Genomic DNA, 11082 nt, shown 5'->3' on the forward strand with positions numbered 1-11082 from the left:
ATTTCTAAATATATACCTAAAGAGACTTCTGCATGTGTCTGCAGGAGATAAGTCAAGAATTCTTACTCTAGCATTAATTATAATGGCAAAATGTTTGGGCTGAAACATCTCTCCATAAAGGAATGGATAGGAGTGGGGTATTTTATCTTTTGCTTTTTGACAACTAAATAAATGAATTAAGATATCTAAGTCATTAACTGATAAGTACAGGTCTTAAGAAAACATACGTATTGATAAGCCACAGAATAATATTCAGTGTCTATTATTTACATAAAATTACAATTACACAGAACAATACTATACATTGTTTACGGGTGCTCATAGATGTAATAAGTATATAATAATATGGTCTGGAATAGTCACACTAAATTTAAGATAGTGGTTACCTCTGGAGAGCAAGGGGCATAGGACCAAAGGAAAACAGAAGGAATTTCAACTTCAAAGTTTTCTTGTAGCTAAAAAACAAGAGCTAAAGGAAAAATGACAAAATATAATATCTATTCTTTCTGATGTCAGATATGTATGACTTACATGTTTGCTATTATAAAATTTTGTGCATTTTTATATGATTTCCTATTTTAAAAAAATGAAAAGCAACAGGAAAAGAATCCCACACACAATATCAATAAAGGTAACAAACATACCAATGAATGTGTGAGGCTTATTTACAGAAAATTGGAAGAGGAGAGGGATTTAAATGGAGTAAGACATATCATATTGCTGAACTAAAAAATAAAATATTTAAAACTATCAATTTTACCAAAAACAATTACTTAAAATAATTTCAGTTATAATCAAAATCCCAGCAAGACTTATTTGTAAGAGGAGATACAAAATTACTCTACTGTTCATCTGTAGCAGATCTTCTCAAACACTAACTTAGATAGGAATTACCTAGAGATCCTGTTACAATGTAGATTCTAACCAGTAAATCTCAAGTGGGGCCTAGGACTGCCCTTCTAACAGGCTCCCAGTGATGCCAATGCTACCAGACTAAAGACCACACTTGGAGTAGCAAAAATCTAGAAAGTAAATGTAAGATAAATAAGCAAGAACATTTGAACTAAAAAGAATAATGGCCTGAGTGGGGAGAGGGAGCAGTAGCCCAATACATAATAAAGCATATAACAATGCTTTGGTAATTATATACGGAGGTGATGGCAAATAGCAGGTAGCTCAATTAAATAATAATAATGATACACTTGTTAAGTACTTAATAGGTGCCAGGGACTGTTATATGCACTTTACATATATTACCTAATTTAATCCTCATAATGACTGTATGAGGTAGGCACTATTATTATTCTCATTTTATCAAAGAAGAAATAGAGGGAACAAAGAAGGGGCAGAAAAAAAAGTAATTTGCCTAAGAACACACAACTGGTAAGTGGTTGAGTCAGGATTAAAGAGAGACTGCTTTGTAATCTTAACCTCTATGCTATACTGCATATTAACAAATCTAACTAAATCCAAAATTTAAGCCCATACAGAATAAAAAAGGCTGTAATCAAAAGAAAGTTGGAGGGGTGTCCCATTTACCCACTTTATGTCAAGATGGAGTAATGGGGACCAGACTGACCCTTCCATCTGAAACAATAACAACAACAACAACAAAAACAACAACAAAAGGAAATAGACAAAATGCAGTTTTCAAGGGCATGGACATCAAGGCAATGAAAGACAGTGACTCCTAAGGGACATATGTAAATAAGGTGAGTCATAAAATTGTCCCATATTTCTGCACTACAGTACAGAGAGAGGGAAACCAAGAGAAACCCAGAAGACTCCCTAAATTGAGGACATGGCACTGAGAACCCAAGGAGATCAAGGAAGCTAAAGTCCACAGGGAAGAGGATCAGAGGAGAGAGATACACAGCAAGAGAACCCCAAAGACCTATGGAGGCTCCTCTTGAGTACTTAACATACATTAGCAAGTAAAATCTGAAGTAAGAGAGAGAGTCATCGAAAAGGATTAAAAAGACTAGAGCCCAGTACTCATAGAAGGCCTAAAACAGTGTCTATTCCTACCAAAAAGACTAGGGAAAAAATTCACAAGGCACTGGGTAGAGTACTGAAGAGTGAGAAATAATTAGCCTGAGATTAGCACTGCTCCAGAAGCGCCTAACAAACCATAAAACAAGACCTGAAAGGTCCAAACTATTTCTAAGTAACTTAACTACATCCCAGAACAAACATCAAGAATATTTCTAGGAAAGGGGCGCCTGGGTTGCTTAGTCGGTTAAGCGTCCGACTTTCGCTTAGGTCANTTTCTAGGAAAGAAAAATATACAGCATCAAACAGGTAAATTCATGATGACTGGCAACCAATCAAAGATTGCTAGGCATGCAGCACTCTCCACAATAGCTAAAACATGGAAAGAGCCTAAGTGNCAACAAAGATTGCTAGGCATGCAAAGAAAGGGGAAATCATGACCCATAATCAGAAATAATCAACTGAAACAGACCTAAAGGGGTACCTGGGTGGCTCAGTCAGTTAAGCATCCAACTTTGGCTCAGGTCATGATCTCACAGTTCATGAGTTTAAGCCCCACATCAGGCTCTGTGCTGACAGCTCAGTGCCTGAAGTCTGCTTTGAATTCTGTGTCTCCCTCATTCTCTGCCCCTCCCCCACTCACACTCTGTCTCTCTCTCTCTCGCAAAAGCAAATAAACATTAAAAAAAATTTTAAGGTAAAAAAATAAATTAAAAAAAAAAACCTAGACCTAGAGTTGACACAAAAATTGTAATTAACAGTGGGACACCTGGGTAGCTCAGTCAGTTAAGTGTCCAACTTCCACTCAAGTCATGATCTCACAGATAGTGAGTTTGAGCCCCATGTCGAGCAGTCTGCTATCAGCACAGAGCCCACTTCAGATCCTCTGTCTGTCTCTCTCGCTCTCTGCCCCTCCCCCACTCTCACATGTTCTTTTGCTCTCTCTCTCAAAAATAAACATTAAAAAATATATAATTAACAGAAAATAATATTAAGCCAGTCATTGTAACTGTATTCCAAATTTTCAAAAAGTTAAGTAAAGACATGAATGATATGAAAAAGGCACAAATCGAATTTCAGAGATGGAAACAACATATGAGATGAAAACTACACTGGGTGAGATAATCAGCTGACCAGACACTGCACAAGAAAAGGTTAATGAACTTGAAGACATAGCATCAGAAACTATCTAAAATGAAACAGAATTTCTTTTTTTTTTTTTTTTTTTTTTATTTCTAGGAGAGAGAGAGAGACAGCGTGAGCAGGGGAGGGTCAGAGAGAGAGGGAGATACAGACTCTGAAACAAGCTCCAGGCTCCGAGCTGGCAGTCAGCACAGAGCCCGACGCGGGGCTCGAACCCACGAACCGCGAGATCATGACCTAAGCGAAAGTCGGACGCTTAACCGACTAAGCCACCCAGGCGCCCCTGAAACAGAATTTCTAAAACATGAAAAAAGCATCAGTGAGCTGTGGGACAACTTCAAGTGGTCTAATATTCGTGTAACTGGAGTGTCTAAAAGAGTTCAGGGGCAGGAAAAATATTTGAAGAAATAATAATTACCCAAACGATGAAAAGTGAAACCAGTGGGTCTAAGAAGCTTAACAGACCCCAAGCACAAGAACATTAAAAAAAAAAATTACATCAAGACACATCATAGAAAAATTGCTCAAAACCAATGATAAGGAGAAAATCTTAAAAGCACCCAGGGGAAAAAAAGGACAAATTACACTCAGAGAAACAAAATGATAGCATATTTCCTATCAGAAACAATGCAAGTAAAATGACAATGGAGCAACATCTTTAAGCACTGAAAGAAAAAAAACTATCAATCTAGAATTCTATACTCAGCAAACATATTTCAAAAAAGAAGGTAATATAAATATATCCTTAGGCATATACAGGCTGCAAGCATTCTCACCAGCAGACCTGCACTACATGAAATGTTAAAGGAAGCCTTTAAGGCAGAAGGAAAATGATATTGACTAGAAATCAATTGTGCACAATAGAATAAAGAACACTGGAAGAAATGGTAACTACATGGGCAAATAAGATTTGTTATTTTTACTTAAATCCCTTTAAGAGGTAAATTCACTGTTTAAACAAAAATAATTCACTGTTTAAACAAAAATAATAACAGCACATTGTGGGGTTTATAACATATGTGATATGCATTCTGAGTAAACTGGTTCTGAAGGTATTCAAAGCAAAAGATTCTTAAAGTCTTTATATTGTCTCACACAGTAACCACCTTGAGAATCAGTACTGAACTGTATGTCTAAGCTCCGGTTTGTGCAGGTTGCTTTTTCTGTTTCCTGTTTTAATCTCATTCTCAGCCTCACATTCAATGGCTTTCATTATACTTAGCATAAAATACAAATTCCTTGCCAAGGCCTAAATAATCCTGCATGATCTGCCTTCCTCTCCAACTTTCTCTCCTGTCATTCTGTCCCTCAATCACTTTGCTTCTCAGCCACAATGGCCTTCCATTAATTCTTAAAATATACCAAAAGCTTTTCCCCCAACTCTGTGTCTTTAACTTGCTATTCTTCTGTCTGGAACACTTCTCTCCAAGATCTTCTTGTGACCAGCTTCCTCTGACTCCAGATGACCATCCCATCTATAATAGACACTCTGATCCAGTATCCTCTATCACAGCACCCTGTTTCTCTTCTCCACAAAACTGACTGGGATATTTATGCTTTGTTCACTATCTTTTCCCACCAGAATGTCTGTCTTGATCACTGTGCTATCCTCAGCATCAAGGACAGTACCTAGCACATAATAGGCCCTCAATAAATACTTAATAAATACATTCAGGATGCCACTTTAAAGGGGACACTGACAATAGTGTACTAAGAAGGAAACAACCAGAATAAAAAGGGTCTGGAAATCCTGACACTGAGGGACTGTGATGGAACCAGAAACAAATAGCCTGTGGAAGTACAGGCTAGGTAAAAATACTCAAATTATCTCTAAATACTCAAAAATAAAGAAGTGTGTTCCACACAGCAAAAACCAATACTGGTTAGCCAAAGTTTCAAGAAGACATATTTTCAGTGTAAATACAAAAACAATTTGGGGTGCCTGGGTGGCTCAGCCGGGTAAGCATCCTACTTCGGCTCAGGTCATGATCTCACGGTTCATGGGTTTGAGCCCCACATCAGGCTCTGTGCTGACAGGTAGCTCAGAGCCTGGAGCCTGTTTCAGAATCTGTATTTCCCTCTCTCTTTGACCCTCCCCTGCTCACACTGTCTCTCTCTCTCTCTCCCTCAGAAATAAAACATTAAAATTTAAAAAAAAACAATTTTATCACTCCTAAAACTTTTAACCATGAAATGGACTATTAGCTTCCCATTCTTGAAGATATCCAAGTGGCTGAGTGGTTATTTATTAGAAGTTCTGAAAATATAATTTCTATCCTAAGAAGTGAGTAGGGAAAGTTGACCTATTTGTCCATTCAGATTCTAAGAATGTATAATTCTAAGCACAAAGGCAATGTTTAATATCAGCTATACAAAAGGGTCAATATCCATTATCACCTTACATTCAATGTATTTATTCAACAAACACTGACTGAGCAACTAATCAACAAATGACTATGTTAACCCTAAGGCAAACCAAAACAAAGCTTGATTGCTACCCCATCCGAAAAAGCTATGGTCTAGGTAAGGAAATCACACAATTATGACATGGGATAGAATGAAGTAAGCACCATAAGCAAGGTACAAAGTGCTTTAGTTAAGGTTTTTCCCACATAACTGATTTTATTATATCTGAAGATAAATCCAGTCCATGTTTTGTAAAAGCTACACATACCTCCCAGGATATAGGCACAGGTTTTATGTAATACTTTTGGTGATATAGAATCTGAACTTGGAGATGAGCAGTTATTAAAATCAATATGACTAAGTTAGATAAGTTCTCAATCTAATAATTTTATATCTACTAATACTTAAAAATTGCCTTTCTAAACAAAAAACTAAAAAATAATAACTGCATGATCTTTACCACCAAAGATAATTTTAAATGATGACCCAATACTTTACTTGAAAAATTCTAACTAAATTGGAAATGTAACAAATCTATCAAATTTATCTCCTTGTTTTCTTTTATTCCTTTATCAGCTATCTGATAAAATACAGGTCTGGGAAAATAAGCCCAAATAGGTAAAAACTAGAATAGTTTTAAATTTACATTTTACAAAGGAGATTTAAGTGAGCCAATTTGAATATAAGCCAATTCCATTCCATACTGCAGGGAAAGGTCTTACTCTCCCAGCCTAAAAATATGGCAATTTTTTTTTAGTTTTACTGTATTTGTGTATACGTTATCATTACAATGGAAGACAGCTGGGACAGGATCCAAATTTGGCTTGCTTATGTACTGAAACACATAGCTTATTACACTGTCACCCAAATTTGGATCATTTCAGCAGTGATTATTTGGTAAATTAGATCCTAGCATTTCAGGGACAACAGGGCCCTTAGAGATGGCTAGCTCACAGTATTTTGTTTTGTCTTAATACATGGCTTTTTAAGCAAGTCAATATATTTAACCAAAATAAATACATCAATAGCAAAAGAATACTAGATGTCTAAGCACCACTGCATTCTAAAAATAAGATCTTCTAAATCCATCATGGTGCTTAAAATAAACATTTTTACATAATAAAAGTGCTGACAGCAGAAATAAAGCATTTAGCATTAAGAGGCAGAAAAAGGCAATTGTATTTTTGAAAAAGGAAAACTAGCAATTTTATGAAAACCATAGCAAATGGTTTTAGGAAGATTTATAAATGCAAAAAGGGCATAAGGTAGAAGTCAAGTCTCCAGTCTACAGAAAATACATATGGCTACTTAACATACCACAGTCCGAAGGCATTGGTGCTGCAGAAATGGAAAACACAACTGGTGTATCAGAACCTGGAAATAAAAATGGGTATCTTCCAATCAAAGAATTTCCTTCTACTGGAAAATCTGGAAGGTCCTCTATGGTCATCTTCTAGAAAGCCACCTTTAATGAGAGGGAGAAAAAAAGCATATCTGTTGTATTTGTATGCAACTTAGAATGACTGCCTTGAATCATAAAAAACAAAACAAAACAAAAAAAAAACTATTTTCTTTTCATATATAACCTACTGACGTTTTTTAAGATTTTGTAATCTCTACACCTAACATGGGACTTGAATTTACAACCCCAAGATCAAGAGTCACATTCTACCCCAACTGAGCCAGCCAGGAACCCCAACCTACTTACATTTTTAACTTCAATCTTCAAGAATCTTTTTTAGAGAGGAAGGGGAAAAAACTTCCTTTTAGCAAACTGCTATTAAAGAATATATGTTCCTTCACACTGTCTCTTACAGAAATGCAATCTTTTTAGACAAAGCTCAGGAGAAATAAAAACCTAAGTATTTCCCCATAACAGGTGAAAATGTTTTTTTATAAATATTGTTTTTGTTTTTTAGTTTTGTTTTTTATTTTAGAGAGAATGAGTGTGTGCATGAGCAAGTGGGGGAGGGGCAAAGGGAAGGAGGGGAGAGAGAGGGGGGAAAGAGGGGAGAGAGAGAGAGGGAGGGAGGGGGGGAGGGCAGGCCAAAGGGAGAGGGGAGGGAGAGACAGAGACAGAGACAGAGAGAATCCCAAGCAGGCTCCATGCTTGGCATGGAGCCCAATGATGGGCTCAATCCCATGACCCTGGGATCATGACCTGAGTTGAAATGAAGAGTCAGAAGCTAGGGGCACCTGGGTGCCTCAGTTGCTTAAGTGTCCAACTTCAGCTCAGGTCATGATCTTGTGGTCCGTGGGTTCGAGCCCCATGTCAGGATCTGTGCTGACACCTAAGAGCCTGGATCCTGCTTTAGATTCTGCATCTCATTCTCTCTCCGCCATTCTCCTGCTCATGTTCTCATGCACTCTCTCAAACACACACACAAAAATGAATAAACATTTAAAAAAAATTTTTTATAGTTTATTGTCAAGTTGGTTTCCATACAATACCCAGTGCTCATCCCAGACTTTAGCCTCTACTAAAAAAAATTTTTTTTAAAGACAGTCGCTCAACTGACTGAGCCATCCAGGTGCTCCTAGGTGAAAAGATTTTTTTAAATGCTGAGTTAATCTAAATGGATGATGTTCTCTTTACTTAGAGTAACAAAGGGATATAATACTTCCTGTAGATGTATCTCTAACTATTATAGGGTCTGACACAGGTTATATTATCTTCCAATAGTTCATACCATGTGCTCATCACATGAAAATAATCTAGTCTAGGGCGTTCTCACTCTTTTCCAACATCCTAGAACTTTACTGAAGATCAATCACATCACTTGTACAAATATGGATCTAAGAGCTTCCTGGCATTGGTTACTTTTCACCAACATATAAGATCTATTTAGTCTATCCTAGCAGAAGACAGAAGGCCATGCCTTTTAAAACGCATCACTGATACTCTCTCTTTTTCCAAAAACAAGAACAAAAACAAAAACAAACCATGAGAGCTTAGAATAAGTTTGTTCTGAAGTGGACTGCTGCCACATCCTAGCTCATATAAAAATGACATAGAAAGCAGAGCAAGTATTATTACAACTGAACTGTAAAGGTAAAAAACATCCAGTTTCTTTTGCATCCAGTCTTTAGAGTCTTATAAATCTCTATATTGGTATTAAATATAAGCAAAAGCTATATTACAAAACTAAATAAAAATGATTTTAGACCATTCCAGTAGAAAGAATAAAGATATTTAACTGGTAGCTTACCCTAGCAGATAACACCATGCCAGATATTACTCAATGTGTGTTCTATTATACCTAGTTAGCCAATCCTATATCTAATTTAGTCGTCTTTACTCCACCATCACCATCCAGCTCCAAGGAAACAGTCACCTCTCTGAGCTAACTGGTTCCTTTCCAATGATTCATATGTTTTCTGAAGACTGCCAGGAACTGGTAAAGAGTAGGTGACTTTGTGTCATAAGGTGCATGCTTATGTGGACATGGATGGTCTATATTATATAACCTAATACACTGTTACTATGTTAAAGGTATTCAAGGTTTTTTTAGATGCTAAAGTTAGTTGCCATCCAATACTTTGAGTCATTATGATAATAACACTACCACATAAATTGGGAAATAACAAGGAATTAGTGCCATACAGCAAGGTAATCTTCCTCAAATACTTCAATTCCAAAAAGTAACCCACATACCCATAGATAGTCCTCCTTCAATACTATAGCTTCTAAATGACAAAAGTAACAAGATTTCTGCTTGTTGGCCTCTAATTTTAGCAGTAAATTTGAGCAAAATATTCTATATAGGGCATGAAGCTTCTTTTGAAATCAAAGAACAGAAACAAGGCTTAAAACTATTAAGGACGCACCATGTACAAGGCACCATACTTTTCTAGATGTTTCAGAGAATACGAAAGTAAGATAGTCCAGCCTTATTAGGTAGCTTACCATCTACTACAGCAAATAAAATAGCACTAATAACTACTGATGATGAAATCGAATAGGATATGATCCATAACATAAGTACAAGGAACATCTGCACTGGGCACTCCCAACAATCAGAAACAGTGCAGTGAATAAAGCATCTCTCGAGATGGGTCTTGAAAGATGAGTGGGCAGAAATTTAAAACAAGAGCATGTTAGAGGAGCTAGGCTAGAACTCAGGCACATCTAGGTCCAGTGTTTGAGGTAAGGCTGTAATGATTTTTTAGGACTATACCTGGGAGTATTTCATATGCCTGATCAAAGACCACACCAGTTAATTCCATAAGCACTGGGAAACTCCTGATTTCTTAAAAGAAGAGCATCCTGATTCAACCTGTGTTTTAGGAAGAGTAATCTGACTACAAGCACACTTGGGAACTCACTTGTGTTTTTATGCTCCTAATTCTTCAGCCAAATGATTAAGTGCCTATTGTTCTGAGTTGGTTAAGCCACCTTTAAAAACCTCCCTTTTAAAGGGTAGAGTTTCTCACCCAAAAATGTTTTTTGAAAGTGATCCTCAGATGACTTTTCATTTCCTTGTAGACTGTTGAGATCTTTACAGAACTGTATCTTGCACAACTACCACTTGCCACAGGAGCCAGATTAGTGTCTTACACATATTTAGATTCAGTGTGGAAAGATGACTCACTCAACAAGATGTAACCAACACTGTCATTTCACATACTAGATACTTCAAGCCCAGAGAAGCTGCACTATTACCTGACCAATGTGCTGTTGTATACTGTGTCTTCACTGCATTTTTCCCTAGTCCCATTTCCTTTCCTTCATGAAAACCTCAACAGTCTACCTTTTGTCCCACTTAAGAAAGTTGTACACCTCTAAAAACACAGTAAAGTTTTACAATCCTTCCTGAAAAGCAATCTTTGGGTCTAAAGATCTATGACACCTGGGATCTTGCTCAAACTTGGTCAAACTAGAATCAAATTCCCCAAACTTTGATTAGTATAGGAATTCCATCCTACACTGTCACCCCAAAACAGCTCTGAGAAAGTGCAACTTGTAACATGGCTCTAATATCTTCTGCTTTTTCAGGGATTCCTGGTCTATGCCCTAACACAGAATGGTGGTGAGCAGAAATGGCCACTAACTTCTTCAAAGTGGTTCAGGGCTAGTAGGCCTCACTAAGGAACCTCATTATGGTCAAGAGACTCCCTCAGCTTTATTTGGAATATGGTTCAAGGGCATCATCTTTGAGCTACTCAACTAACAGGAGATCTAAGCTGTGTCCACATGAGTTAGAATCACGAGGCCCTTTCATTCATTTTCATAGTATATTTTGCCATGAGGCATTATTCTCATTAAATTCCCCAAAAATTACTATAACCAAAATAAGCATTTAAATCATATCTCCAAGGTTCCTTTAAAAATTAAAAATAGGGTCAACTGGATGGCTCAGTCAGTTAAGCATCTGGCTTCAGCTCAGGTCATAATCTCGCAGTTCATGAGCTTGAGCCCTGCATCGGGCTCTGTGCTGACAGCTCAGAGCTGGAGCCTGCTTCGGATTCTGTGTCTCCCTCTCTCTCTGCTCCTCCCCTGCTCATTCGCTCATTCGCTCATTCTCTCTCTCTCTCCCCCCC

The 11082-nt window shown here is 37.2% G+C and overlaps 1 protein-coding gene across 7 annotated transcripts in view; it reads right to left on the minus strand.

The window, feature by feature from the left end:
• CLIP4 (CAP-Gly domain containing linker protein family member 4) overlaps nucleotides 1–11082 on the minus strand; it is a 78983-nt gene that overhangs the window by 49867 nt on the left and 18034 nt on the right. For all 7 annotated transcript variants that reach the window (XM_077774164.1, XM_077774162.1, XM_077774165.1 and 4 more), the window contains one exon: nucleotides 6859–7006. In XM_077774164.1, the coding sequence (XP_077630290.1) occupies nucleotides 6859–6991 (133 nt within the window). In that variant the 5' untranslated portion in view covers nucleotides 6992–7006. The remainder of the gene's footprint in view (nucleotides 1–6858; nucleotides 7007–11082) is intronic.

This window comes from Crocuta crocuta, unplaced genomic scaffold (assembly GCF_008692635.1).
Source record: "Crocuta crocuta isolate KB4526 unplaced genomic scaffold, BGI_CrCroc_1.0 scaffold246, whole genome shotgun sequence".
Classification (NCBI taxonomy): Eukaryota; Metazoa; Chordata; class Mammalia; order Carnivora; family Hyaenidae; genus Crocuta; species Crocuta crocuta.